At 48.2% G+C, this 23675-nt stretch overlaps 1 protein-coding gene and 1 long non-coding RNA gene across 2 annotated transcripts in view; one reads left to right on the top strand and one right to left on the bottom strand.

Moving 5' to 3' along the window:
• The window catches only part of LOC102525247 (myosin-13), a 59621-nt gene that overhangs the window by 26799 nt on the left and 9147 nt on the right, over positions 1–23675 (top strand). The window contains exons 16-34 of the mRNA XM_072940741.1: positions 601–719; positions 1414–1563; positions 1671–1841; positions 3458–3767; positions 4924–4997; positions 5093–5180; positions 6853–6970; positions 8593–8716; positions 9770–9906; positions 11474–11729; positions 13786–14028; positions 15743–15919; positions 16868–17013; positions 17117–17207; positions 17987–18376; positions 20567–20693; positions 20780–20898; positions 22605–22801; positions 23177–23360. Of these exons, the coding sequence (XP_072796842.1) occupies positions 601–719; positions 1414–1563; positions 1671–1841; positions 3458–3767; positions 4924–4997; positions 5093–5180; positions 6853–6970; positions 8593–8716; positions 9770–9906; positions 11474–11729; positions 13786–14028; positions 15743–15919; positions 16868–17013; positions 17117–17207; positions 17987–18376; positions 20567–20693; positions 20780–20898; positions 22605–22801; positions 23177–23360 (3221 nt within the window). The remainder of the gene's footprint in view (positions 1–600; positions 720–1413; positions 1564–1670; positions 1842–3457; positions 3768–4923; positions 4998–5092; positions 5181–6852; positions 6971–8592; positions 8717–9769; positions 9907–11473; positions 11730–13785; positions 14029–15742; positions 15920–16867; positions 17014–17116; positions 17208–17986; positions 18377–20566; positions 20694–20779; positions 20899–22604; positions 22802–23176; positions 23361–23675) is intronic.
• Positions 4984–23675, bottom strand: part of LOC116279070 (uncharacterized) — a 95589-nt gene continuing 76897 nt past the window's right edge. The window contains exon 9 of the long non-coding RNA XR_012060328.1: positions 4984–5038. This is a non-coding gene — a long non-coding RNA (uncharacterized lncRNA). The remainder of the gene's footprint in view (positions 5039–23675) is intronic.

Here is a 23675-nt window from a genome sequence, read left to right as displayed (position 1 = left end):
GAGGTGATGGTCCCAACCCAGGAGGTGCTGTCCCCGGCAAGCAGCATTTCTCTACCTTCTCGGTGAGCTCGATGCAGGCAGCCAGGTCCATCCCGAAGTCACCTGGACACCTAGAGAACTATGTGAAACTGCCAATATTCCAACTGCTTTTAACCATCTCCAAACACTCGCAGGCTGTGTCAAGGTTTTGTACTTCTCTCTCAGCTGCTAGCCTGGCAGCCTGCACAAATCAGGAAGGTGCTTAATATAGAGTGTTAATTGTCCACATGGTATCTCCTTTACTCGTACACCCCTTCGTGGTAAGATCAGACTCCCACAGTGCTCGGTAACTATATGTTTCTTAATGAAACTTAAATATCAGTACACCAAGATCGACCTCTTATTAAAGAATGTATCTAGGAGGCAAATTGAAAGTTCTTGAAAACCTGGGACCCTGCACCATGAGGTTGAAACTCCATTTGACAAATCCAGGCCTGGGGCATGTGAGAACATAAAAATATCAAAAAGATTTACAGAAAACATTTCTGGGAGGAGCTAGGGCCTGACTGGAGATTTTAGCAGCTGCTGTCTTGTGTGACACCCGCTCTCCTCTTTCTTCAGTGGCTGACAAAGCTGGGTACCTGATGGGTCTGAATTCTGCAGAAATGCTGAAAGGCCTGTGCTGTCCACGGGTGAAGGTTGGGAACGAATATGTCACTAAAGGGCAGAATGTCCAGCAGGTAATGGAGATGCTCTGAATCCAGCTGACTCAGGCATTTTGCTGTGTTAACTGTCATCCTCAAGTTCTTTCGGTTGCAGGTCTCGGAAAAACATATGAAACGGGCTTCAGCAGGAAGGGGGAATTCATTCTCAGGCCCCAGGGGTGACTCAAGGAATGAAAGTCAAAGTGTGCCTTGGGCGCCACAAGGGCCTGGAGCCAGGCAGCCTCTCTCTGGCTCCTTCTCTGGGGCTCCGTGAACTGTCTTTTCCCTCCCGCTCTGTTGTGTGCTCACTAGGGAGACCTTCTCCACCTCTCCTGTCCACAGCCACCCCATAGCTCCCAAGTTTACACCTCTGTCATTCCAGCCCCTTCCTGAGACTGAGACCAGCAGCTTTTGATCCCAATTCCAAATTCTCGGGAGAGACACTCTGTTTAGCCCAACTTGGATCAGATGTCCACCTCTCATTCAATTAAGTGTGGCCGGGCTAGAGTTATGTGTTAGAACCGTGGCTGTTAGAAAACGATCTTTGTAAACAGGATAGTCCACACGAACTGAACAGGTGCCTACAGATAGATTCAATATTAGGTTGAACTGTATGAAATTGCCAATCTCTTCCTGCTTTTGACCTTCAAGATGTCAGCTTCACGTGCTTCAACTTAATACAATCATAAAAACGCTAATTTGAGGGTTGAATGGATGATCCTTTTTCAAGGTGACCAATGCAGTGGGTGCTCTGGCCAAAGCCGTCTACGAGAAGATGTTCCTGTGGATGGTCACCCGCATCAACCAGCAGCTGGACACCAAGCAGCCCCGGCAGTACTTCATCGGGGTCTTGGACATCGCGGGCTTTGAGATCTTTGATGTGAGTGGTTTGGATGAGTGGACACCCTTCCGCTCTGTGTCCTCTTTGCTGAGTCTCCACTAAATTCTCCAAACTCACTCAGACTCTTCGGTATTTGAAACACCCAGTTCAACAGCCTGGAGCAGCTGTGCATCAACTTCACCAACGAGAAACTGCAACAGTTTTTCAACCACCACATGTTCGTGCTGGAGCAGGAGGAGTACAAGAAGGAGGGCATCGAGTGGACGTTCATCGACTTCGGGATGGACCTGGCTGCCTGCATTGAGCTCATCGAAAAGGTAAAGAAATGCTGCTCCCCGGGGACAGTGCCTCCTTGGTGGGACCATCGCCTCTTTGCTTAGCCCCTCCCTGCTAACAGACCAGTGCCTCTAACCCCACTCCCCCAGGCTGTGAGCCTTCGGGGAGCTGAATGCCCTGTGCAGGAAGGGTAGGTGTTTAGAAAGCACCAGAATCTGCGCAGACACTTACAGGGCTACGTGGGTGATTAAGACCCAGGCGCTCAGCTATCTCTAAGAATGCAGCCCGGGGTGACTTCGGGGTTTCATTCACACCTGACTTGTCCGAAGACCCAAGGAGGGGGGACCACGGAGCAGTGGGGTTCCTGGAGGAATGTTACTATGAGAACAGCAGGCGGCACTAGCTTTGAAAACGGAATTCCATCACATTTTGAGCACTGGTCATTTTGGAAGTGTATCTTCCTAAGGTGGCTACTGAGAAACCCAGAAGTTACTGTTTAAAATAGGACCCATATGATTTTAAGCCTATGTTTGCAACTTTACATTTTTTGTAAATCTAATGCTAAAAATGAGTCAGATGGGGGGAAACTCAGCTTTTTTCCTTCCTAAGTAGGGGGAATCGCAGTTCCTTCCTATGGTGTTTCTTGCGTGTGAGTTTCCTTTATGACCCACACAGAACACTTCACTTCTGATACTTCTGGTCCTCAAATGTGCAGAGGTTCTTCCTCACAACGACAAGCAATTCTCTGCGACTCCAGCTGGACGTCCTAGAATTTAACTCAATTCCAACACAATTGACCCAGAAATGTCAGTAGTAGGTCCCCAGGTGCCCTATAACTTCTGACCTATGTGGCTACAAATCAGAAGTTCCTCAGGTTTGATTAATTTGTAGAGGGGTTCACAGAACTCAGCGAAACATTCCTTATGTTTACCATTTATAAAAGGATATGATAAAGGATACAGAGGGTCAGCCAGATGAAGAGATACATGGGGTGAGGCCCCGGAGGGTCCCCAGTGCGGAACTTCTGTCCTGGTGGGACTGGGGCGTGTCCGCCTCTCAGTGTGGATGTCTTTGCCAACCTGGAAGTTCTCGGAACCCCCTACAACTGGGATTTTCTGGAGGCTTCCTCAAGGGGGCATGATGAATTACTAGCTCCATTTCCAGCCCCTCTCCCCTCTCTAGAGGATGAGGGGTTTAGACTGAAAATCCTAAGCTTCTAACTGTGATTTAGTCTTTCTGGTGACTCATTCTGGTTCTCTCACCCAAGAACCCACCTAGAGTCCCCTCAATAGAACAAGAGATGCTCCTAGTATTCTGATCACTTAGGAAATTACAAGGGTTTTAGAAGCTCTGTGCCAGGAACTGGGGGCAGAGACCAATACATATATTTTCTATTATCTCACCGTGAGCTACATTTGCAGACACGGGATTTCATTTCATGTTCTTTTGTCCAACAAATATTAAATAAGCACCTACTATTATGTCTGGAACTGTTCTGTCATTGCAGCAGACAGCCTTGCTCTCACAGTGCTTTACATCCCAGTGTTCTTAGTAACAGAGTGACAAAACCAGAGAAGCTGTCCTTGGCTCCTATAGATGATGGAGTCACTGGGACATGCTGCTAAACGCTAAGGATAGCCTGTCATCCTCCCTCCAGCCTATGGGCATCTTCTCCATCCTGGAAGAGGAGTGCATGTTCCCCAAGGCCACAGACACCTCCTTCAAGAACAAGCTGTATGACCAGCACCTGGGCAAGTCCAGCAACTTCCAGAAGCCCAAGCCTGCCAAGGGCAAGGCGGAGGCCCACTTCTCGCTGGTCCACTATGCGGGCACCGTGGACTACAACATTGCCGGCTGGCTGGACAAGAACAAGGACCCCCTGAACGAGACGGTGGTCGGGCTGTACCAGAAGTCCTCCCTGAAGCTACTGTCCTTCCTCTTCTCCAACTATGCTGGTGCAGAAGCAGGTGAAAATCTTTTCTCCTCCATCCCCGCCCCTTCCATGGAAAGCTCTGTGTAATTACTCATCACTCATGAAGAACAGCAGTCAGCAGTGAGTTTCAGGCTGACCTAGACTTACTCGTCTCTGAGCGCCCCTTTTCTTTCTCCTGCTTCCACTCTTCCTCTTCCTTAAGAGATTGAGTTCTAACCATGGGATGCAGCAATTCCATTCCTGGATATACATCCAAAAAAACCAAAAACACTAATTCGAAAAGATACATGCACCCCAATGTTGATAGCAGCATTATTTACCATTTACAAGGTACAGAAGCAATCTAAGTGTCCATCAACACACGGGTGGATAAGGAAGATGTGGGGTGTGTGTGTGTGTGTGTGTGTATTATATATATATTACTCAGCCATAAAAAAGAATGAAATTTTGACCTTTGCAACAGACCATGTCCAGTAAATTGGTGCAGCCACTATGGAAAACAGTATGGAAATTCCTTTACAAATTAAAAATAGAACTACCACATGATCCAGCAATTCCATTTCTGGGTATATACACAAAGGAAACGGAAGTACTACTATATTATATGATGGAATATTATTCAGCCATTAAAAAGAATGAAATCTTGCCATTGGTGACAACAGGGATGAAACTTGAGGGCATTATACTAAGTGAAATAGGTCTGACAGAAAAAGACAAATCCTGTCTAATCTCACTAATATGTGGAATCTAAAAAAAACCCCAAACTCATAGAAACAGAGATTAGATTTGTGGTTTCCAGAGGTGGGAGTGAGAGGTAGGGGAAATGGGAAAGGGGGTTAAAAAGTTAAAACTTCCAGTTATAACATAAAGAAGTTCTGCAGTTGAAATGTACAGCATGGTGACTAGAGTTAATAAGATTATTTTGTATTTGAAAGTTGCTAAGAGAGTAGATCTTAAAAGTTCTCATCACAAGAAAGAAAAATTATGACTACGTGTGATGACATGTTGACTAGACTTACTGCAGTGATCGTTTCACGATCTGTACATGTATCAAATCATTACCTTGTACATCTTAAACTTATACAATGTCATATGTCAGTTGTATCTCAATGAAACCGGGGTGAGGGGGAGCAGCAGGAAGCCACCACTGTGTCCTCAGGACTCACCAGACACCCTCTGTCTGTCTCCAGGCGACGCCGGGGGCAGCAAGAAGGGCGGGAAGAAGAAGGGCTCCTCCTTCCAGACCGTGTCCGCTGTGTTCAGGGTTCGTTTTTTGGCAGCTTCCACATTCGGTTGTTTTTCTGCCTGGTGAAATGGCATTTGCTATGGTAAATGTACTTGTTCTGGTTTCTGTCCCAGGAAAATTTAAACAAATTGATGACCAACTTAAGGAGCACCCACCCTCACTTTGTACGATGCCTGATTCCCAATGAGACCAAGACTCCTGGTGAGTAAGACCCCATCAGAACAGGGGTCCCTGAGACGTATGCAAAATTTTGCAGGGTTGGGGAGCAGGGGGTGCACACGTGCGTGTGTCTGTGTGCTTGTGCACGTGTGGTTCCCTGAGGACAGTGTTGTTACAGTCTTCATCACTTCTCAAAGTAGTCTATGAAGTAAGGCTGCAGATTTAGCGAGTTAAAAATACCAGATGTCCTCATGTCTATTGCTTACAACAGTTCTCTGCAAGGTAAGTGTAATTAACTCAGTTTTTTAAGTGAGAAGACTGAGCATCAGAACCAGATACATAGATGTAGAACACTGTGCAGCACAGTAGACCTTTAACCATCCCCAGTCCTGGATTCACGAATATTCTTAGAGCACAGCTGGCCTTCAGGGTCACTTGTCACAAGGAGAACAAACTATCACACGGACTGCGGACACGAGGTGGCTCACTCAGCAGCCAAGCTCTTCCATCCCGAAGACTGGGCTTCCCACCCGATGGTCAGGGTCCTGCCTCAGCAGCAGTAACAGGAGGATGGAGGAATCAGACGGTCGGGGAAAAACACCCCAGCTCCACCTTTACCCGCCAAGGGACCTCAGCCAAGTACTTTGGCTTTCTGATCTATAAAAGGAGGGTTCAAATGGCATTTTATTAATCCATTCATTTGGTTAATTCATTTACTTATTGAATGAGCACTTACAAAATGTTTACTCACTCTGTAAGTATTAACTCGCTTAACCAGCCTTAGAGGGTGGTTGTGAGAATTAAATAAGCGAGTCCACAAAAAGCACTGAAAACAGAGACAATCATAAGAAGAAGAAATTTCTAACTATGGATGGTGACGGACGTTAACGAGACTCATTGTGATCATTTCACAATACATACAAATATCAAATCGTTATGCTGTACGCCTGAAACTAATGAAATGTTTTATGTCAACTATTTTTAAAACATGCTGGTAGATAGCACCACAACAATAGTTGTAGGTGAATTTAAATAAATTCTGTCAGTCTGTGATTGATGAGGGGGATCCAAACATGTGAGACTGCACGTAATATAATAAATTACATGGTCGGCCTAATCAACGTACCTCCAACATGATGCTCTGACAACAGGGAACACTTCTTTGCGAATTCCCATGAAAGTCTTAAAACAACTGATTATTTATTAGGCCACCAAGAAATAAAATAAAATAAAATAAAATAAAATAAAATAAAATAAAATAAAATAAAATAAAGTAAAATAAAATAAAATAAAATAGGGCCAAACACCTTGTAAACACTCAATAAATGTTGGCTGTCAATTATGGTCATAATAATAATAACTATCATTATTATAAGAAGAATAATAATTATAAGAAACTTCTAGGTTGAGACAACCAGTCCATCCTCATCAAAGTCAAGGGCCACGAACAGGGCAAAGGTGAATATTTTGGCTTTTAGTCCCACGGTTTTGGGGTGCTAGAGTCTCCCCAAGAGGTTGAGATGATTCCTACTGTGAGGTGGGCTCCAACCATCCCTGGCCCCTCCGTCCCCAGCCATCTGGAAAGGAGCAGCTGGCACCAAACCTTCCAACCAAAAAGTCTGGCAATGTCGGGGTATCTCATGGTGCCCAGACCATCAAAGGAAACAACGGAAAAGACACCAACCCTTCCCAACCCGGCACGTTCTCTCCCCAGGTGTGATGGACCACCACCTGGTCATGCACCAGCTGCGCTGTAACGGGGTCCTTGAGGGCATCCGGATTTGCAGGAAAGGCTTCCCCAGCCGGATCCTCTATGCTGACTTCAAACAGCGGTAGGTCGCCTGCCCCTGCATCTTTCTCCTTTTGAGGGTACCTGTTGCATTCCCCAAAGGCACTCCTAGAGCTGGGAGTCTGGTGAGCTCACAAGCCTCCCGAGGCTCCCAGGGACTCACCTTTTGCTGAGAGAATGATCCTCTCTGCACAGAGCTAGGTTCCATGGGCAGAGCCCAGACCACTCTATCCGGACTGTGACTCTGGACCAAGGTTTCTCAAGCCCCACACCGTGGACACTTGGGGCTGGAGAATCCTTTATTGGGGGGACTGTGTTGAACGATTTTAACAGCATCGCTGGCCCCTACCCACAGTTTTCAGCAGCAAACCACACCCCTCAAACTGTGACAATCGAAAATGTCTCCAGACATGCCAAATGCCCTCTGGGTGGACAAACGGCCCCCAGTGGAGACCCACAGCTCTAGACCATTCTCCTGCCAGCTGCCATCTGAGCCCATGAGTTCAGGCCTTGTCCAGGGAAGCAGAGATGAAAAGACCCCCTAAAATGACCATTAGCTGCAGGTCACAGCTGATTTCAAGGCTCTTTTTTTAAAAAAAATTTATTGAAGTATAGTTGATTTACAGTGTTGTGTTAATTTCTGGTGTACAGCAGTGATCCGGTTATACATATACATATTCCTTTCACATTCTTTTTCATTGTAGGCTATCACAAGATATTGAATATAGTTCCCTGGGCTATATTGTAGAACTTTGTTGGTTATCTGTTTTATATATAGTAGTTAGTGTCTGCAAATCCTGAACTCCCAAGTTATCCCTAAGTGTCCATCGACAGATGACTGGATAAAGAAGTTGTCGAATATATGTATACAATGGAATACTACTCAGCCATAAAAGAGAATAAAATAGTGCCATTTGCAACAACATGGATGTACCTGGAGATTGTCATACTAAGTCAAGACTCTTTTAAGTCAGATAAGAACCATTTCCTCTGAAAGCAAAATTCCAGCCATGCACCCAACTGGCCTTCTTTCTGTTTCTTCTTCTCCTGCCACAACCTGCTTGCCTAGAATCAACCCCTAGATTCCCTCTCTGCCAGACTAGTTGCTGTATAATATTCCATTTCCTCCTAAGGCTGGAGCAGGAGAAGGTTCTAGAAGGCCTGGTCTCAGGTGTGGGGACTTCCGTAGGCAATGAACCTATTTGGGAGATGTTATCCCTTAGCTGAAGCCTCTAACCTCCCCAGCACTGCATGCTCTAGGTAGATGTGAGTCCTGACCCAGCCTCCCAGTGCAGGGCTCCAGTAAGGTGGGAGGTGGCGCGGGGGTGGTCCTCAGCTTCTGTGTGCAGGGCCACCTGCTGGCAGATGCCTGTCCCCCAGGCTGCAGTGGCTCCCTGGAGTCTGCCTCCCAGACTCCACCCCTGGTACAAGGGACACCACCTCCTCCTGTCCCAGCATTGCCCGTGGAACAAGGGAGGGTGTGGCCTTTCTGGCCTGGGTCACCACTGAATGACTGGGCTCCGAGGCCCCTGGGCCTGAGCGGGGAGGAGCAGGAAAGGGCAGCCCTCAGGAAGCGGCACGACTGAGCATCCTCCCAACAACTGCACCCAACTCCCTGCCTGCGCACACCCGGCCCCGGGGCTGACCACCGCCCTCCCTGCCCAGGTACCGGATCCTCAATGCCAGCGCCATCCCAGAAGGGCAGTTCATTGACAGCAAGAATGCTTCCGAGAAGCTGCTGAACTCCATCGACGTGGACCGGGAGCAGTACAGGTTCGGCCACACCAAGGTGAGCACGGGTCGGGCTGGGACAACCCCCCCGGGAGCCCCCAGGCCTGGCTGCTCTCTCCCCTTTTCGTCAGCCTGCCATCCCTCGGCCAGTAGCCCAGGCATACAGAGCTCTGCGTCCAGGTACCGGAAGCTCTGTCTCCGCGTTGGTTTTAAGTGTCCAGGGGATTAATTGGAAGCTGGAGCTCCCCATCCCCGGCCACAAAAGACATTGATGGGGAGCATAGAAGTAGCACCCTGAAAAAGGACAGGGAGCTCAAGAGATCAGAGAACAGAGAAAGAGTTCCTGGGACAGTGAGAACTTGAGAAGAATTATAACCGATAAAAATGATCACCGTTACTGAACACACGAGCCTTGAGACCTGTAACATGCCTCCTTTACACGTTTCACTGAATCCTCCGATAACCCAGTGGTGATAAGGGTGGTACCTACCTCATGGGGTTACTGGGAGGCAGCAGAAATGGAGTTTCCCAGGGGACAAGAAGCTTGCTCTGGGTCACCCGGATGGCGGGTGCAAATCCTGGCCTGACCCCAAAGCTCTACGTCCTGGGAAGTGCCAGGGAAACATCCCCACCAGGAAAAGCCTGCTGTCCCCAAGGGTGCCCTGTTCCCTTGGAACATCACAGGGGTGGAGGAAGCTCTGCCACTGAGGACAGGGTGGGAGGGGGCCCCAGGGCGGGACCAGCCTCCTGGGATGAGCAGAGGGAGAAGAGGACGTGGAGGCAGAGGTGACTGTGAATGTGTCTCTCTGAATCTGGGCACAGCTGCCCCTTTGGTTACCCTCCTGACTCGTCCTTGCTTCCTGCTCGTGAACCCCATAAGCACTGGTCCACGTGGGCTGGCGGGGCCTGGAACATGCTTTGGAACAGGACACAGGAGAGGCTATGGCAGAGACCAGAGCCTCCGAAAACCACGTCCTGGGAGCTAGATGGCTGCTGGTCCCCACCCTCTGAAGGCCGAGGGCTGGGGTTGGGCAGAGACAGCCCCCCTCGAGGGCCCCAGGGGTGAACACCTGCTGAGGCTGAGGCAGGGCTCATCTCTCCTTCAATGCAGGTGTTTTTCAAAGCTGGGCTCCTGGGACTCTTGGAAGAGATGAGGGATGAGAAGCTGGTGACCCTGATGACACGTACACAGGCCCTGTGCCGGGGGTACCTGATGCGGGTGGAATTCAAGAAGATGATGGAGAGGAGGTGACACAGACCCCCACCTCTGTCCCCCACCCCGCCTCCTCCTTAGGAGCTGATGCTCGCTTCCTGCTTTTAGTCTTGGGATCTTAATATCCTGCTCATCCATTTAACCAACATTTGCTGAGCCCCAATTCTGTGCTGGGGTCTCTGCTTGGCACTGGGGATACAGAAATGAGCCCTGGCCTCCAGGAGCCCACGGAGAAGAGGGAAGCAGACACGTGCATGGCTAATGTGAAAGCCTGTGACAAGTTCAATGTCAGAGTCGCATTCGGGGCAAAGGGGAACTGGTTGGGGTTGGGGGTTGACATGAAGGAGTCAGCAAGAAGAAAGAACTTTCGGAAGGAAGCTGGAGGAAGGGTGGCCAGTGGGGAGACCAACAAGCAGGTCACATGATTGGAGCACAGCCAGAGGCAGGCAGTCAGGGTCCCCAGGTACCACGTTAAGAGCCCAGACTGGATCTTCTGGTGGGTGGGGAGCCTTTGGTGGGGGTGTGGACAGAGACAAGGGAGAGGATCCGGTTTACAGCTCAGAGAAGCCACTCTGGCAGCCACAAGGAGAACAGGCACAAGGGCACAGGAGGCGCCAACACCAGGTTGTAGCAGACATCCCCATAAAAGACAAGGACCTGAATCAGGACACAGATGATGGAAGAAATCGAAGGAATCTCTAAAGGCCTTGTTCCTCCAATAATTCAGCAGGAGGAACAGCAGCACTAATGGCTGGCTGTGTGGGCATTTCAGGGAGAGGGGAATTTGGTACAAGCCGACCCTCCCCGACTCCCCGACTCCCCGAGACCCAGTACATCTCTAACATCATTGCCATAACTGACCATGAGTACATATTAGACAAGAATACCTCCCAGGCATCGAGCTCGATGAAGTGAAAGGAAGCCAGCACGGAAATGAAGAAAGTCTCAAGAAGGGGCCAGTTTAAGGAGAAGAGAAGCCAGTTTTCAGATTCACGTGAGCCGTGGAGGATGAAGAGTAGGAGATGGTGTCACTGTCACTGCGACACAGGCTACAGTCTAAACTGGGGAAAAGATCAGTCTTAGGAAGACAAGCATCTGAGAGGTGACCAGTGGGCTGGGGGAGACAGGTCCTGGGTGGACACCAACACTTAAGCAGGAAGCAGGCATGTGGCAAAATAGAGTGCAGCAGGAAAACTGTTTTACCAAGGAGTCAAAGGCAGAAGGGAGTTTCAAAAAGGTGAGAGTTAACAGTTCAAATGTGGGACAAAGAGCCAACAAAATAGGAATGAAAGATGCTCATCGCATGGTAATTAGAGGCCACTGACAACCTGAGGCTGAGCATTTTCAGTAGGGTGATGGGGCCAGAAGCCAGGCGGATGGGAGACCCGCAGTGGTCCCAGACCCTCTCTCGCCTCCCACGCTTTGCACATGCTGCTTCCTCTGCCCCTCAATTGCAGAATGGACTCGGGAGTCCTTAGGCTCCGCACAGCCCGGCTGTCCTCTTTCCCGCCTGCCGGGAAGGGCAAAGGTCTCGGGGCCCCAGGGGGGAGTAGGGACTGGGTCTTGCTTGGTCCATTAATCCCAGTCCTGATGGGTGCACAGGGACTCCATCTTCTGCATCCAGTACAACATCCGATCTTTTATGAACGTCAAGCACTGGCCCTGGATGAACCTGTTCTTCAAAATCAAGCCCCTGCTGAAGAGTGCGGAGGCTGAGAAGGAGATGGCCACCATGAAGGAAGACTTTGAGAGAGCCAAGGAAGAACTGGCCAGATCTGAGGCTCGCCGGAAGGAGCTGGAGGAGAAAATGGTGTCCCTGCTGCAGGAAAAGAACGACCTTCAGTTGCAGGTCCAGTCTGTAAGTATCTGCTTCCTGAGACCAGGAGGCCCCATCTGATGTCTATTCAAGAGACAGTGGTGCCACCCAGTGGCCTTTTAGGGTACTGCATCACTACCCAGAGGGGGAAAGTGGGCCGGCCCTGGCTGGCTTCGTGGACACAGAACATTTTGGAAAACACGTCTGCAAAGTGAGTTTCTGTTCGCCCTGATTTCTCCCTGTCTTCCACAGTGGAGTCAGACATATTTTGCTGTGGGCATGAGGGGGATGTCATCATACAAAAAATCTGTCAGGAATGCATCCGGTCTTTTTTTTAATTGTGTAACTGAAAATAAAAGTTAAAAAAAACCCACATAATTAGAAAAATAAAAGCAAATCACTAAAATTAAATAATTCAATTCAAAGTCGAAAGAGTCATTTTTCTGTATGTGATTTTTGAGAAAATGGTTATACTCAAAAAATGCTTTAAAGCTGTGCATTTTTATCAAAGAAATAAGGAAAATGAAACTGTATATGCAATATTAATACTCTGGCAATCTAATTGTCTCACTCCACAGAGTTAAGATGTTTATCGTTTGCCCTTTGCAATGAGCCTTTCCTCATGTGCACAGCGTTTTCTTACCCTCTTTCCACCTTCCCACTCAGGATGTGCAGCTGTTAGGAACACTTTCCTAAGCCCAGTGGGCACAAACAAGCTTTGGAGTCACATCTCTGGGTTTACACTCCAGATCCTCCACTTGGTAGTTGTGTGACCTCGGGTGGGTGACTTAGCCTCTTCGTGCCTCAGGTTTTCCATCTGTAAAATGGGCATGGTAATAGTACCTACCTCGTAGGGTCGCTGGGAGGATTGGATCAGTTCATGCAAGGAAAGTGCCCCGCACACGGCACACACTCAAAAAACAGAGAGGATCATTCTCTCACCAGACTCTTTGTATCCATCACCTCAAAACACATGTCCAATTCTTACAATTCTCTGGTGTGAGAAGATATAGCCCAATTACATTTAAGAGCATAACTAGCTAATCTTGGCCTGTCCACGAGAGTCACGACAAAGTCTTCTGGGACATGCACGTATTTAGTCACTTATTTCTGTCCATTTTGATTTTCTGTTCTGTGGCTCAAGGAGGCGTAGTAAGGGCTTTTCTGTTGAGAGTTTTAAAAGATAGTAATGTTTTGGAAATATTAGGTAGCTTGTGACAGACAGTGTAGATGAGGCATTTTTCAACTAGTGTTGGAAGGAAGAGTAAGACGGCTGGACGTCCAAATCTGGTGAATGTGCAGAGAGTTTATGAACACCATGAATGTCTTTGCTTGAAATTATTTTAGGTGAATTTCTATTAAGTGGATGATGTCATTAGTAGTTTTTTTTTTAATGGATGATGTGTGTGTGTGTGTGTGTGTACACATGTGTGTGTCCATGTCCCATTCCCTGGCTCAGGTCCAGATAAGGGCCTTTTGAAGGGCAAAGCCCTTTCCTTCTGGGGTTTGTCAAGAGGCTGATCAAAATGGAACGATCTGATAGACAAGACATAGAAGCAACCTAAGTGTCCATCGATAGATGATTGGATAAAGAAGATGTAGTATAATACACAATGGAATACTATTCAACGATAAAAAAGAATGAAATAATGCCATTTGCAGCCACATGGATGGACCTAAAAATTGTCACACTAAGTGAAGTAAGTCAGAAAGAGAAACATGAATACCATATGATATCACTTACATGTGGAATCTAAAAAAATGAGACAAATGAACTTATTTACAAAACAGAAAGAGACTCACAGACATAGAAAACAAATTTATGGTTACCAGAGGGGAAAGGGAGGAGTGGAGGGACAAATTGAGAATCTGGGATTAGCAAGTACAAACTACTATATATAAAATAAACAACAAGGCCCTCCTACATAGCATAGGGAACGATATGCAGTATCCTGTAATAGCCTATAATGAAAGAGAATATGAAAAGGAATATATATGTATAACTGAATCGTCATGCTGCACACCAGAAACTAATACAACATTGTAAACCGACAATACTTTAAAAAAACACACACGCGATGATCTGGATCTGTTTCAGGAAACAGAAAATCTGATGGACGCAGAGGAGCGGTGCGAGGGGCTCATCAAAAGCAAGATTCAGCTGGAGGCCAAGGTGAAGGAGCTGAACGAGAGGCTGGAAGAGGAGGAGGAGATGAATTCTGAACTGGTCGCCAAGAAGAGGAACCTGGAAGATAAATGCTCTTCCCTCAAAAGGGACATTGATGACCTAGAGCTGACGCTGACCAAGGTGGAAAAGGAGAAGCACGCCACGGAGAACAAGGTGGGCACGCCCAGCCCCGGGGAGGAGGAGACGGGCGGGGAAGGACCCCGTTCACCCAATGCTGCCTGCAAGTGAGAGGGCAAGTGGACAGGTGGTTCTGTCCCATCGCATCTGCCTCTAGGCTGGTCTTGACCCCTTAGCCTCTTCTCCCAGCTTCTGCTGCTTGCCTGGTGGTACCACAAACCTCTAGCCCCAGCCCTCCCCCCACAAAGCAGATCTTTGAGGAGAGGCACTTGGCACAGGGAGAGCCAACAAACATGCCTACAGGGCCAGGCAGCCAGTGAGGGAGACAGGCGGTGAAGGAGGCAGAGAGCTGGACCACACCAAGGAAGGACGGGGGGTACAGGTACAGGGACCCTGGTGCATTACTGGTCAAGCGTAGACTAGGTGCAGCCTTCAGGAAAGCCATCGGGGAATTCTTACTCAAACTGAGAACCCATGTATCTTTCAACCCAGTGATTCTGCTCCTGGGTATACAAACCAGGGAATTTCCCAGGCCAGGTCCAAAAGGGGCCATGTATGAGGATGCCTGTGGTGGGGGAGAAGTAGAGGCAGATCAGGGTCCACCCCAGGGGAACGGAGAGGTGAGACGCGGAGGACGCACACCGGGCTGTACCACGCAGCCGTCAGGAGCAAAGGCTCGTGCGCACAGGGCACAAGACAGATGTGAAAGACTTTGTGCTGAGTGCGGGGAGGAAGTGAGATGAAATCTACAGCGTGGCACCACTTCTGCAGACTAAAATTACATGCACACAAAACAACATACACTTTACAAAAATACATGGAAAACACAATCCATGATTCTCATCATAATGGTTGCCAATGAGGTAGAGCAAGGGATGAGGGGAGGAGGTAGGCTGGGTGACTAGAGTCAGTGTCAGATAGACAATTGGGAGTTGACAGAGAGGTGACAGGGAGGCGTGGGGACTGCGGCAAACTGGAGAGCACTTGCCCTGTCCACAGGTGACAGCCAGGACTCGGCTCCTGCCAACCGTTGCCAGGTGGGACTGGGAATCCAGCATGGCCAGAGCTTCCAATTTTCCTTGAGAAACCAGACATCCAGATTTTATGTGAAATCTCTTTTTTTTCCCCTCAATGTTTGTAACTTATTCAAAAGTTGTAAACTAAAGAAAACGTGTCTGGGGCCAGATTCAGTCCACAGGTCAGCAATTAGCAACCTCTGATCTGGAAGAGCATCACACATGGAGAAAAGTTCAATTCAGCGCCCTAATGCTCCACATTTGGTACCCTTGTCCTGCTCCCTGACCCGCAGGACGGCTGTCCTGGATTTCCTAGCAGAGCACCTCATGTCTCTCCTTGCCCTTCCTGCCTCACTCTAAACCCCCATCAGCTAATAAACAAATGCCCATGTTGCGATGAGTACAGACTGACGTGCTGCCTTTCAGAGGCAGCACATTTTGCATTTATTAGCATCCTTCCTTGTACCATATAACAACGCCCTCTTTAAAGGCACCAATCTCATGGGAGGGTCTGAGACGCTGTGATAGGCCAGTGAGGAAGATTTTAAAAACCCAGAGGCTGCCAATTTCAGGATGATGCAGGCAAGAGGGTGAGTACCTGCTGGAGAAGCAAAGAAGCAGTAGCCAAAAAAAAAAAAAGAAAAAGGAAAAGGGGGGTTGAGGAATCAGAAGCCTTTGCTGGACGCTTCTGGTTTAACTGTTGGAACTTTCAGTCGGTGTTGATACTCTCCTAGGTAAAGAATCTTTCTGAAGAAATGACCGCACTTGAGGAAAACATTTCCAAGCTGACCAAAGAGAAGAAATCTCTGCAGGAAGCCCATCAGCAAACACTGGACGACCTTCAGGTGGAAGAAGACAAAGTCAACGGTCTAATCAAAATAAACGTCAAGCTGGAGCAGCAAGCAGACGACGTGAGGATATTTTACTGCTGTTACTTCTTGTGGAAGCACAGGCAGGACAGGGTCTATGCAGGACGCAGGGGTTGAGGGTTCTGACCCTGGAGTCAGAAGCCTTGAGTTCCGATCTCAGCCCATTCCAAACGAGTCTGGGATGCTGAAGGAGCCGCTTAAACTCATGAAGTCTCAGTGTCCACCTTAGGGAATGGGAGTACCGGGAGCTCTACCTCGAAGGGTTTGCATGGAGAACACACAGGGAGGGTTCAGTAAAACGTTGGCTGCTAATACCATCAGCAGCGTCATTATCAGCTTCCACCTGTAGGCCCTTTGGGTCCCTGTTCTCACTTTGTTCAAATGAGTTCCACCGGTGGCCACAAAAATTAACATTTTCCCCCATCACGTTACATTTTTATTCCTGATGTAAGAGATGGGTTTGAGGTTTTCAAGTTTCACTCCCAATCATGGTTAGAACATTCCAGATCACTGTCATTGTCCTAAGGCCAGAGCAGGTGTGTTCCTCCCCGACACCTGCTTTTCCCCGCACCCACACGTGCACACACACACTTTTTTTTTGCCTAAATCTGCCCGTGGTTGCATGGTGTAAGTAGGCAAAGTGATGGTGTGGCACCCAGACCTTCACAGGCATGGCTGGTGCAGTACCCATCCACAGAAGCCCCGTTTGTTCCCGTCGGAGCAAGAGCAGGCACCTCTGGGCAGTGTGGTTCCACTGGGAACATGGCCTGGGATGGGCCAAGAGGGCTTCAGCTGAAAGAGGCACCAAGGCCTCGGAGAGATCCAGCCTTTGCTGGTGGACAGAAGAGACGGGAGGCAGGGGGGACAACGTGCTGCCACCTGGGTCAGAGGTGGGCATCGCCCCCTCTGGGAGCCCAGGGAAGCTGCCCTGGCTGAGAGGAGAGCTCGCGTCTCAGCAGCATCTCAGCCCTTCCACCCGTGTCTTCCCAGCTCGAGGGCTGCTTAGAGCAGGAGAAGAAACTGCGGGCCGACCTGGAGCGAGCGAAGAGGAAGCTGGAAGGAGACCTGAAGATGTCCCAGGAATCCATCATGGATCTAGAAAATGACAAGCAGCAAGTGGAGGAGAAACTGAAGAAGTAACCTTTCCTAGTCGCCTCTGAGCCGTGAAGCCCCTTCCCCCTTTAAGAGGCTTGTGTCACATGTTATTTTAAATATAAACATATATGCATCTATTTGCAGGAAGGAGTCTGAAATCAGTCAGTTACAGACCAGAATTGACGACGAACAAGTTCACAGTCTGCAGTTACAGAAGAAGATTAAGGAACTTCAGGTACCGCGTCAGCACCTCCCTGACCCCTGGACCCCATGCAGGCGCCCTCCCTGCTCTTTGCCCTTGGTTTCTTTAGCTGCTGCTTTTCTCTGTCCTCTTAGAGCTGGAGAAGATGTCTTGTCCTTCCCTCTGTTTTTCAAAGTTAAAATTCAAGTGTTCTAAATAGCACATAAATAGATTTCCTTGAAAATCATTAAAATATTACCAATGAGATGAAATATTCTCATAGGTATGCTCCGACCGCCACCCCTGAGCCTGTCCCCTTCCATCTTCTCAGAAGTCCCTGCCAGTTCCAGTTAGAGGTGCATCTTTCTGGGTCTTTGGCCATGGATTTATGTACACATTCAAGACCCAAGGGAAAAAAACACACACATCATATACATATACAGAAAAATATTTAAAAACATAAATATATATATATATAAACTTCTGCATAAGATACATGTATATGTGTATATACACAAAATATACATAAAATTATCATACTGGGACTATCATTCTGCAACTTGCTCTTTTCACTTAGCAATACGTCCTGCAGAGCTGTCCACGGAGATGTGGGTGGATGTCTTACCGCTTCGTGGCCTCCGAGACCATGGGCTCTATCACGGTTGATTTGACTGGTCCCCTACTGATGGGCATCTAGATTGTTGCCAAGTTTTTTCTTGGATTTAATGAACTTTATGATGCCTACCCCATTTCTCACCACCATGCCCTCCCAAAGTGGGCTGTCCTCCCACCCTCCACCCCACACGGCATTCCTGACCCAGTGACCCTTCCAGGCCCGCACAGAGGAGCTGGAGGAAGAGGTCGAAGCAGAGCACAACCTCAGAGCCAAGATCGAGAAGCAGCGCGCAGATCTGGCCCGGGAACTGGAGGAGATCAGCGAGCGGCTGGAAGAAGCCAGTGGGGCGACTTCAGCCCAGATTGAGATGAACAAGAAGCGAGAGGCCGAGTTCCAGAAGCTGCGCCGGGACCTGGAGGAGGCCACCCTGCAGCACGAAGCCACGGCGGCCGCGCTGAGGAAGAAGCACGCGGACAGCGTGGCTGAGCTGGGGGAGCAGATTGACAACCTGCAGAGGGTCAAGCAGAAGCTGGAGAAGGAGAAGAGCGAGCTGAAGATGGAAATTGATGACCTGGCCAGCAACATGGAGACTGTCTCCAAGTCAAAGGTATCTGATGCTTCTGCAAACTCCAGGCAGCATCCACTGCCCAGTGAGCATGTAGAGTTCAATGCCTCAAACTCGCTGCATGTTCTAAACTGAAACTCTCTCCCCACTTCCGCCTGCCCCAATCCCCAAATTCATTCAAGTCATCCAAGCCTTGATCCAAAGATCTGCTACAACTCAAGGTCTCATCATCCACCCAAGTCTTCCAGAAAGCTTCCAATCCACCTGGCACTTTTTAGAACTAAACTCGTGGATGGACTGCACCCAGAGGTCTTGCTGGGTACAGTTTTCTCCAAGCCACCTTCTTTAGGCTACAATATTGGTCCGCAGGAGGCATAGACAATGTGACGTTATGCATGACAGCAGGGGTGGGTCCAGGTTTTGTGGCACTTGAAGCATACAAAATTCAGGAGAGGCGGGATTCTTTAAGAAAAAGGAACAAAAACAACAAGTTTCTACTGTAGAGCACAGGGAACTATATTCAGTAGCTTGTAACCTATAATGAAAAGAATATGAAAACAAATATCCATATGTATGACTGAAATATTTAAAAAATTAAAAAAATAAAACCTACGAAATTTCAAAAAAAAGAAAAACGGATGCAAAATTATGAACACAAAATTAAGCATGAAAGTAAATATTTACTTAGAATAAGAAAACTAAGTCCCAAATTACTGATGCTCCAGGGACTCAGGTCACACTGTCTTCTGAGAATCTCTGGCTACTTGCCTGAAATGCCTACCTAGAAAGGTATTCTTGCTTGTGACTAGCTTCCCCTCCCCATCTAGAGCTTTTGACAGCTCCCTGCGTGATCTGGGGCCCTTGCAAAAGAGCACCCGGAAGCTTAACTTTCACCAGCTTCATGGTAAACCCGCCTCTGTGTGTGACTTCAAAGACAAGCCTTCCTCTGAGAGCAGCTGTGTGCTCCTAGATTCAGGAGCTGCCCTCGTCCGTGGGTGCTCAGGGCTGCACTTGGGCTGCTCTGCTGGGCCAGAATGCACAGTGACCCCAGATGTGGGGCTGGGGGGCTCCTGTTTAGGGTCTGGGTTCATGCTGCCTGTGATCTTTTTTTTTAATTGAAATATAGTCAGTTTACAATGTTGTATTAGTTTCTGGTATAGAATGTAGTGATTCAGTTATACATATATATCATCTTTTTTTGGTTTGTTTTTGTTTTTGGTTTTGTTGAGGGGAGGTAATTAGGTTTATTTATTCATTCATTCATTCATTCATTTTTTTAATGGAGGTGCTGGGGGTTGAACCCAGGACCTCTTGCATGTTAAGCATGCACTCTAACACTGAGCTGTACCCTCCTCCACATCTATATATTCTTTTTCAAGAAGCTACAAGCTACTGAATATGGCTCCCTGTGCTATACATCTCTAGGTCCATCTATGTTGCTGCAAATTGCACTGTTTCATTCTTTTTTATGGCTGAGTAATATTCCACTATGTATATACCACATCTCCTTTATCCAGTCATTTTTTTTTTCATTGAAGTATAGTCAGTTATAATGTGTCAGCTTCTAGTGTACAGCACAATGTCCCAGAATCCAGTCACCTGTTGATGGACATGCCCGTGATTTCTCTTGATTTCTTCCCCACTCCCTGATGGCAATTCCTTTCTCCTTCCAGTTTCCTGGTTTTTCTGCCCTTCTTGGGTTTTGTCTCCCTCTAAAAAGTTGTGTTTATATTCCTTCTCTCTCTCTGTCTCTATCTCTGTTTATCTCCCCAAGCCAGGCCAGGTTGCAGGATCAACTGAGTTAGAAGAAATCCCAGGCTTACCCACATGCTGTGCCTATAACCACCCCCTCCTTACCCTTACAACCTCCCTATCTCCATCACTACTCTCTGTTCTGTTTTGAATTTTACAGTCCAGGGGCAGCAGCACTTTACATTGCCTTACATGTTTTAAGTTGGTATAGCCTTTGATTTTTCTCCTTGTGAGTCACCACCCTTTTTCAACTCCCCTGATTTAATAATTTCACATTCAAATGTTCTCTTCTCACAGATACCCTAAGCTCCTGGAGGATTTCCTTTGAACCTAATATCCCTTCCTCTCCTGCTGCCATCCCACACTTGGCAATCAAAAGACACACATGGTCAATGGATTTATTTTATGTAATCAGAGATGAGAGGAGAAGGGACCAAGGATGCATTTTCCCCATTCATGTTGACTTTTTCTTTTTTAAAGAGTAACATGGAAAGAATGTGCCGGACGGTGGAAGACCAATTTAATGAAATCAAAGCCAAGGATGACCAACAGACACAGTTAATCCACGATCTGAACATGCAGAAGGCAAGGCTGCAGACCCAAAATGGTGAGGATGGGCAGGTCCCTGTGGTCCTACAGGGCCATGGGAGAGGGTGGGCAGAACACTGACTTCAAGCCACATCTGTTTGCTAGGGGAGCTGAGCCACCAGATGGAAGAGAAGGAGGCTCTGATTTCACAGCTAACCAAAAGCAAGCAAGCCCTCACTCAGCAGCTGGAGGAGCTTAAGAGGCAGCTGGAAGAAGAAAGCAAGGTGAGGATGGGCGTCTCTGTTTGGAGTGGCAGAGTCAGGTAGAACCTGAGAAGTCACGAAGCTGCTTGGAGGCGGTGCTACATCACAAGGTCCTATGTTTCTCTCTACCTTGTAGTAGGGCAGGAACCCATTCTTTGAAGTTCCAGGACCTTGGCATTGATCTTTCTCTTCAGAGGTAGAAAACTCTACCAATGTGCTCAATCCTCTGAGCTTCTCTGTCCTCCCCAGAGTGGGCTAATAAACTCTCCTCCCCAGCCAAGGTCACCTCCTCTCCATCACTGCACTAGCTTGGCCATCTCTGCCTCTGCATTCTCTCCCTCTGCCCAGCAATTCATCCCAGCCCCTTGAAATGCCCTCCCCTTTCTCCTCCATCCCTCTTTGTGTATCACCAGCTACAGCACCCAAGATTAAGCCCCGCTCCTCCAAAAAGATCACATGGTTTTAGGGGCACCCTTAGGACATTTGCATAAACATGAACACCATCATCATGTTCTGGACGTCAATGTCAAGATATTAATGTTTGCAATAATAAATGTCTGCCCAATAATCTATAAAATTCTAGAGGGTAAGAATTATTTGCCCCTCCATAGTAACAAGCAATAGGAACAGCACACAGTAGAACAGTGCACATAGTAGGTGCATAGCAAATGCTGACGATGTGTATTTGAGCACTAGAATGGGAATCCAGGAGTCCACAACACTGCACAGATGGAATTCTGAGGTTGCCATGTTATAGCTAAAACTTACAGGGCAATCTTTTAGAATTCCCCACAAGCTCCATCTGCCCTCTTCTAAGAAAGAAGTGCACTATTTGCTCCCATCTTCCTATTATATGGGAAGGGTCTTTGGTGGACTGAGGGGCAGGAATTGGAGAGAACCAGAGCCTGAACAAGTAATGAGAAGGTCCATTACGGGAGCAAGGCTGTCCTCTGACCAGGAGAAAGAAGCAGCTAGGTTTTCCTTCCTGGGCAAAGTTTTGTTTATTTGTGTCTTTAAAAGGATAAAAATACATGCATTACAACCAGAAAGTGTTTTGTGACATTATGATGAGGGCTACACTGTTCTCCTGGCCAGGTGGGAGTGAGTGACGGAGGCCTCTGGGCATGTGTCCCTCTCTGCCTGGGAAGAGGTGGCGGAGCTGTGGCAACGGCACCACTCCTGTTAGAGTTCCCGGGGCGGGTGGGGAACACAGCTCACTGGTGACACCAAAAGATACTTTGGGGGTTTTCATGGTCACAGTATTCTATAACATTGCATTAAGTAATGAGAAAATGATCCCTTTCTAATTCTGTTACAAGCCTTATGATTAAACAAGGAAAAGGTCTCAATGTGGATCACATCTCTCCAGCACCTGCGTATCTTCCTCAGCATGACACAGAAAGTGCGCCTTGGACACGGCCCCAGCGGCAAAGTACTTAGCTCCAAGGTGATCACGTTGCCTCACCATCATTGCATTTATTCTCATGGTTACCTTCTGTTTATGGCGAGTGTTAATGGTCTTCCATTTAAATAAGCTTATTTTAATAGAATAAAGGAGTCCATTTTTTTTAATGAAGTAAATAAAAGCAGGATTTAGGATGATTCAGCAACGTTTGTGAAAGCAGCCTGGGAAGGATTCAAGTTGGGAAACACTGGTCTCAACGAAAATACCTTAACTTGGAAACGGCCAGATGTTTCTGTGAGTTGTCACCCCTGTAATTCCGCAGGCCAAGAACGCCCTGGCCCACGCCCTGCAGTCCTCCCGCCACGACTGTGACCTGCTACGGGAACAGTACGAGGAGGAGCAGGAAGCCAAGGCCGAGCTGCAGAGGGTGATGTCCAAGGCCAACAGCGAGGTGGCCCAGTGGAGGACCAAATACGAGACGGACGCCATCCAGCGCACGGAGGAGCTGGAGGAGGCCAAGTACGGGCTCCCGGGTCACCGCGGGAGAGAGGACCCAAAGACACAAGTGAAGGGACGGGATTCATCCCACCCTGAGAGACCCTCGTTTCCTCCCCAGGCCTTCTAGTTTTCTTAAGCATACAGATCCAGTCTCCCCGCCCTTCCCCTGGGGTCCTGACCGTTTCACCTGGTCCCCTTGGCATCTCCTGGGTGACTGCTTTGCCACCAACCATTTTGGGACTCTTCAGGTGACCCTTACTGTCCATTCATCGAACTCTAGCTCTTGGTCTTACCAAACCCCAGTCCTCCAGAGAGGGCTCAGTTCTCCTCTGATCTGACAGTTCTGAAATCGTCCACCTTTGCCAACAACCACCACCACAAATCTGGCTCTCCTAGGAAGAAACTGGCCCAGAGGCTCCAGGAAGCAGAGGAAAACACAGAGGCTGTGAGCTCCAAGTGCGCTTCCTTGGAGAAGACCAAGCAGAGGCTGCAGGGGGAGGTGGATGACCTGATGCTGGATTTGGAGCGGGCCAACACAGCCTGCGCCACCCTGGACAAGAAGCAGAGGAACTTCGATAAGGTTCTTGTCAAAGACAAGACACCAAAGATGCCACCGCTTGACGTCAGCAGCAATGAAAGTGATGGCCTGTCACTCGAGATGTGTGAAGTGCACACAGCTTTGGGGAGCCCCCCGGAGCGTCAGGCCTCGGGGGGAGGGGGGGGGTTAGGATTCACGCTCTCTCTCTTTGTGACGGTTCCCCCAGAAGAAATTTTATTTTTAACTAAAGCTAATTCAGAGTCCTTTGAGATCCAGCTATCTTGAAGAATACAGAGGATCTCTGCAGAGATATCCGGGTTTAGAACCCCCGATCTAGACTGGGGCTCACCCTGTTTC

The sequence above is a fragment of the Vicugna pacos genome, chromosome 16, assembly GCF_048564905.1.
Source record: "Vicugna pacos chromosome 16, VicPac4, whole genome shotgun sequence".
Classification (NCBI taxonomy): domain Eukaryota; kingdom Metazoa; phylum Chordata; class Mammalia; order Artiodactyla; family Camelidae; genus Vicugna; species Vicugna pacos.
The sequence above is the reverse complement of the archived record's forward strand: the minus strand, read 5'-3'. Positions and strand labels throughout refer to the sequence as shown.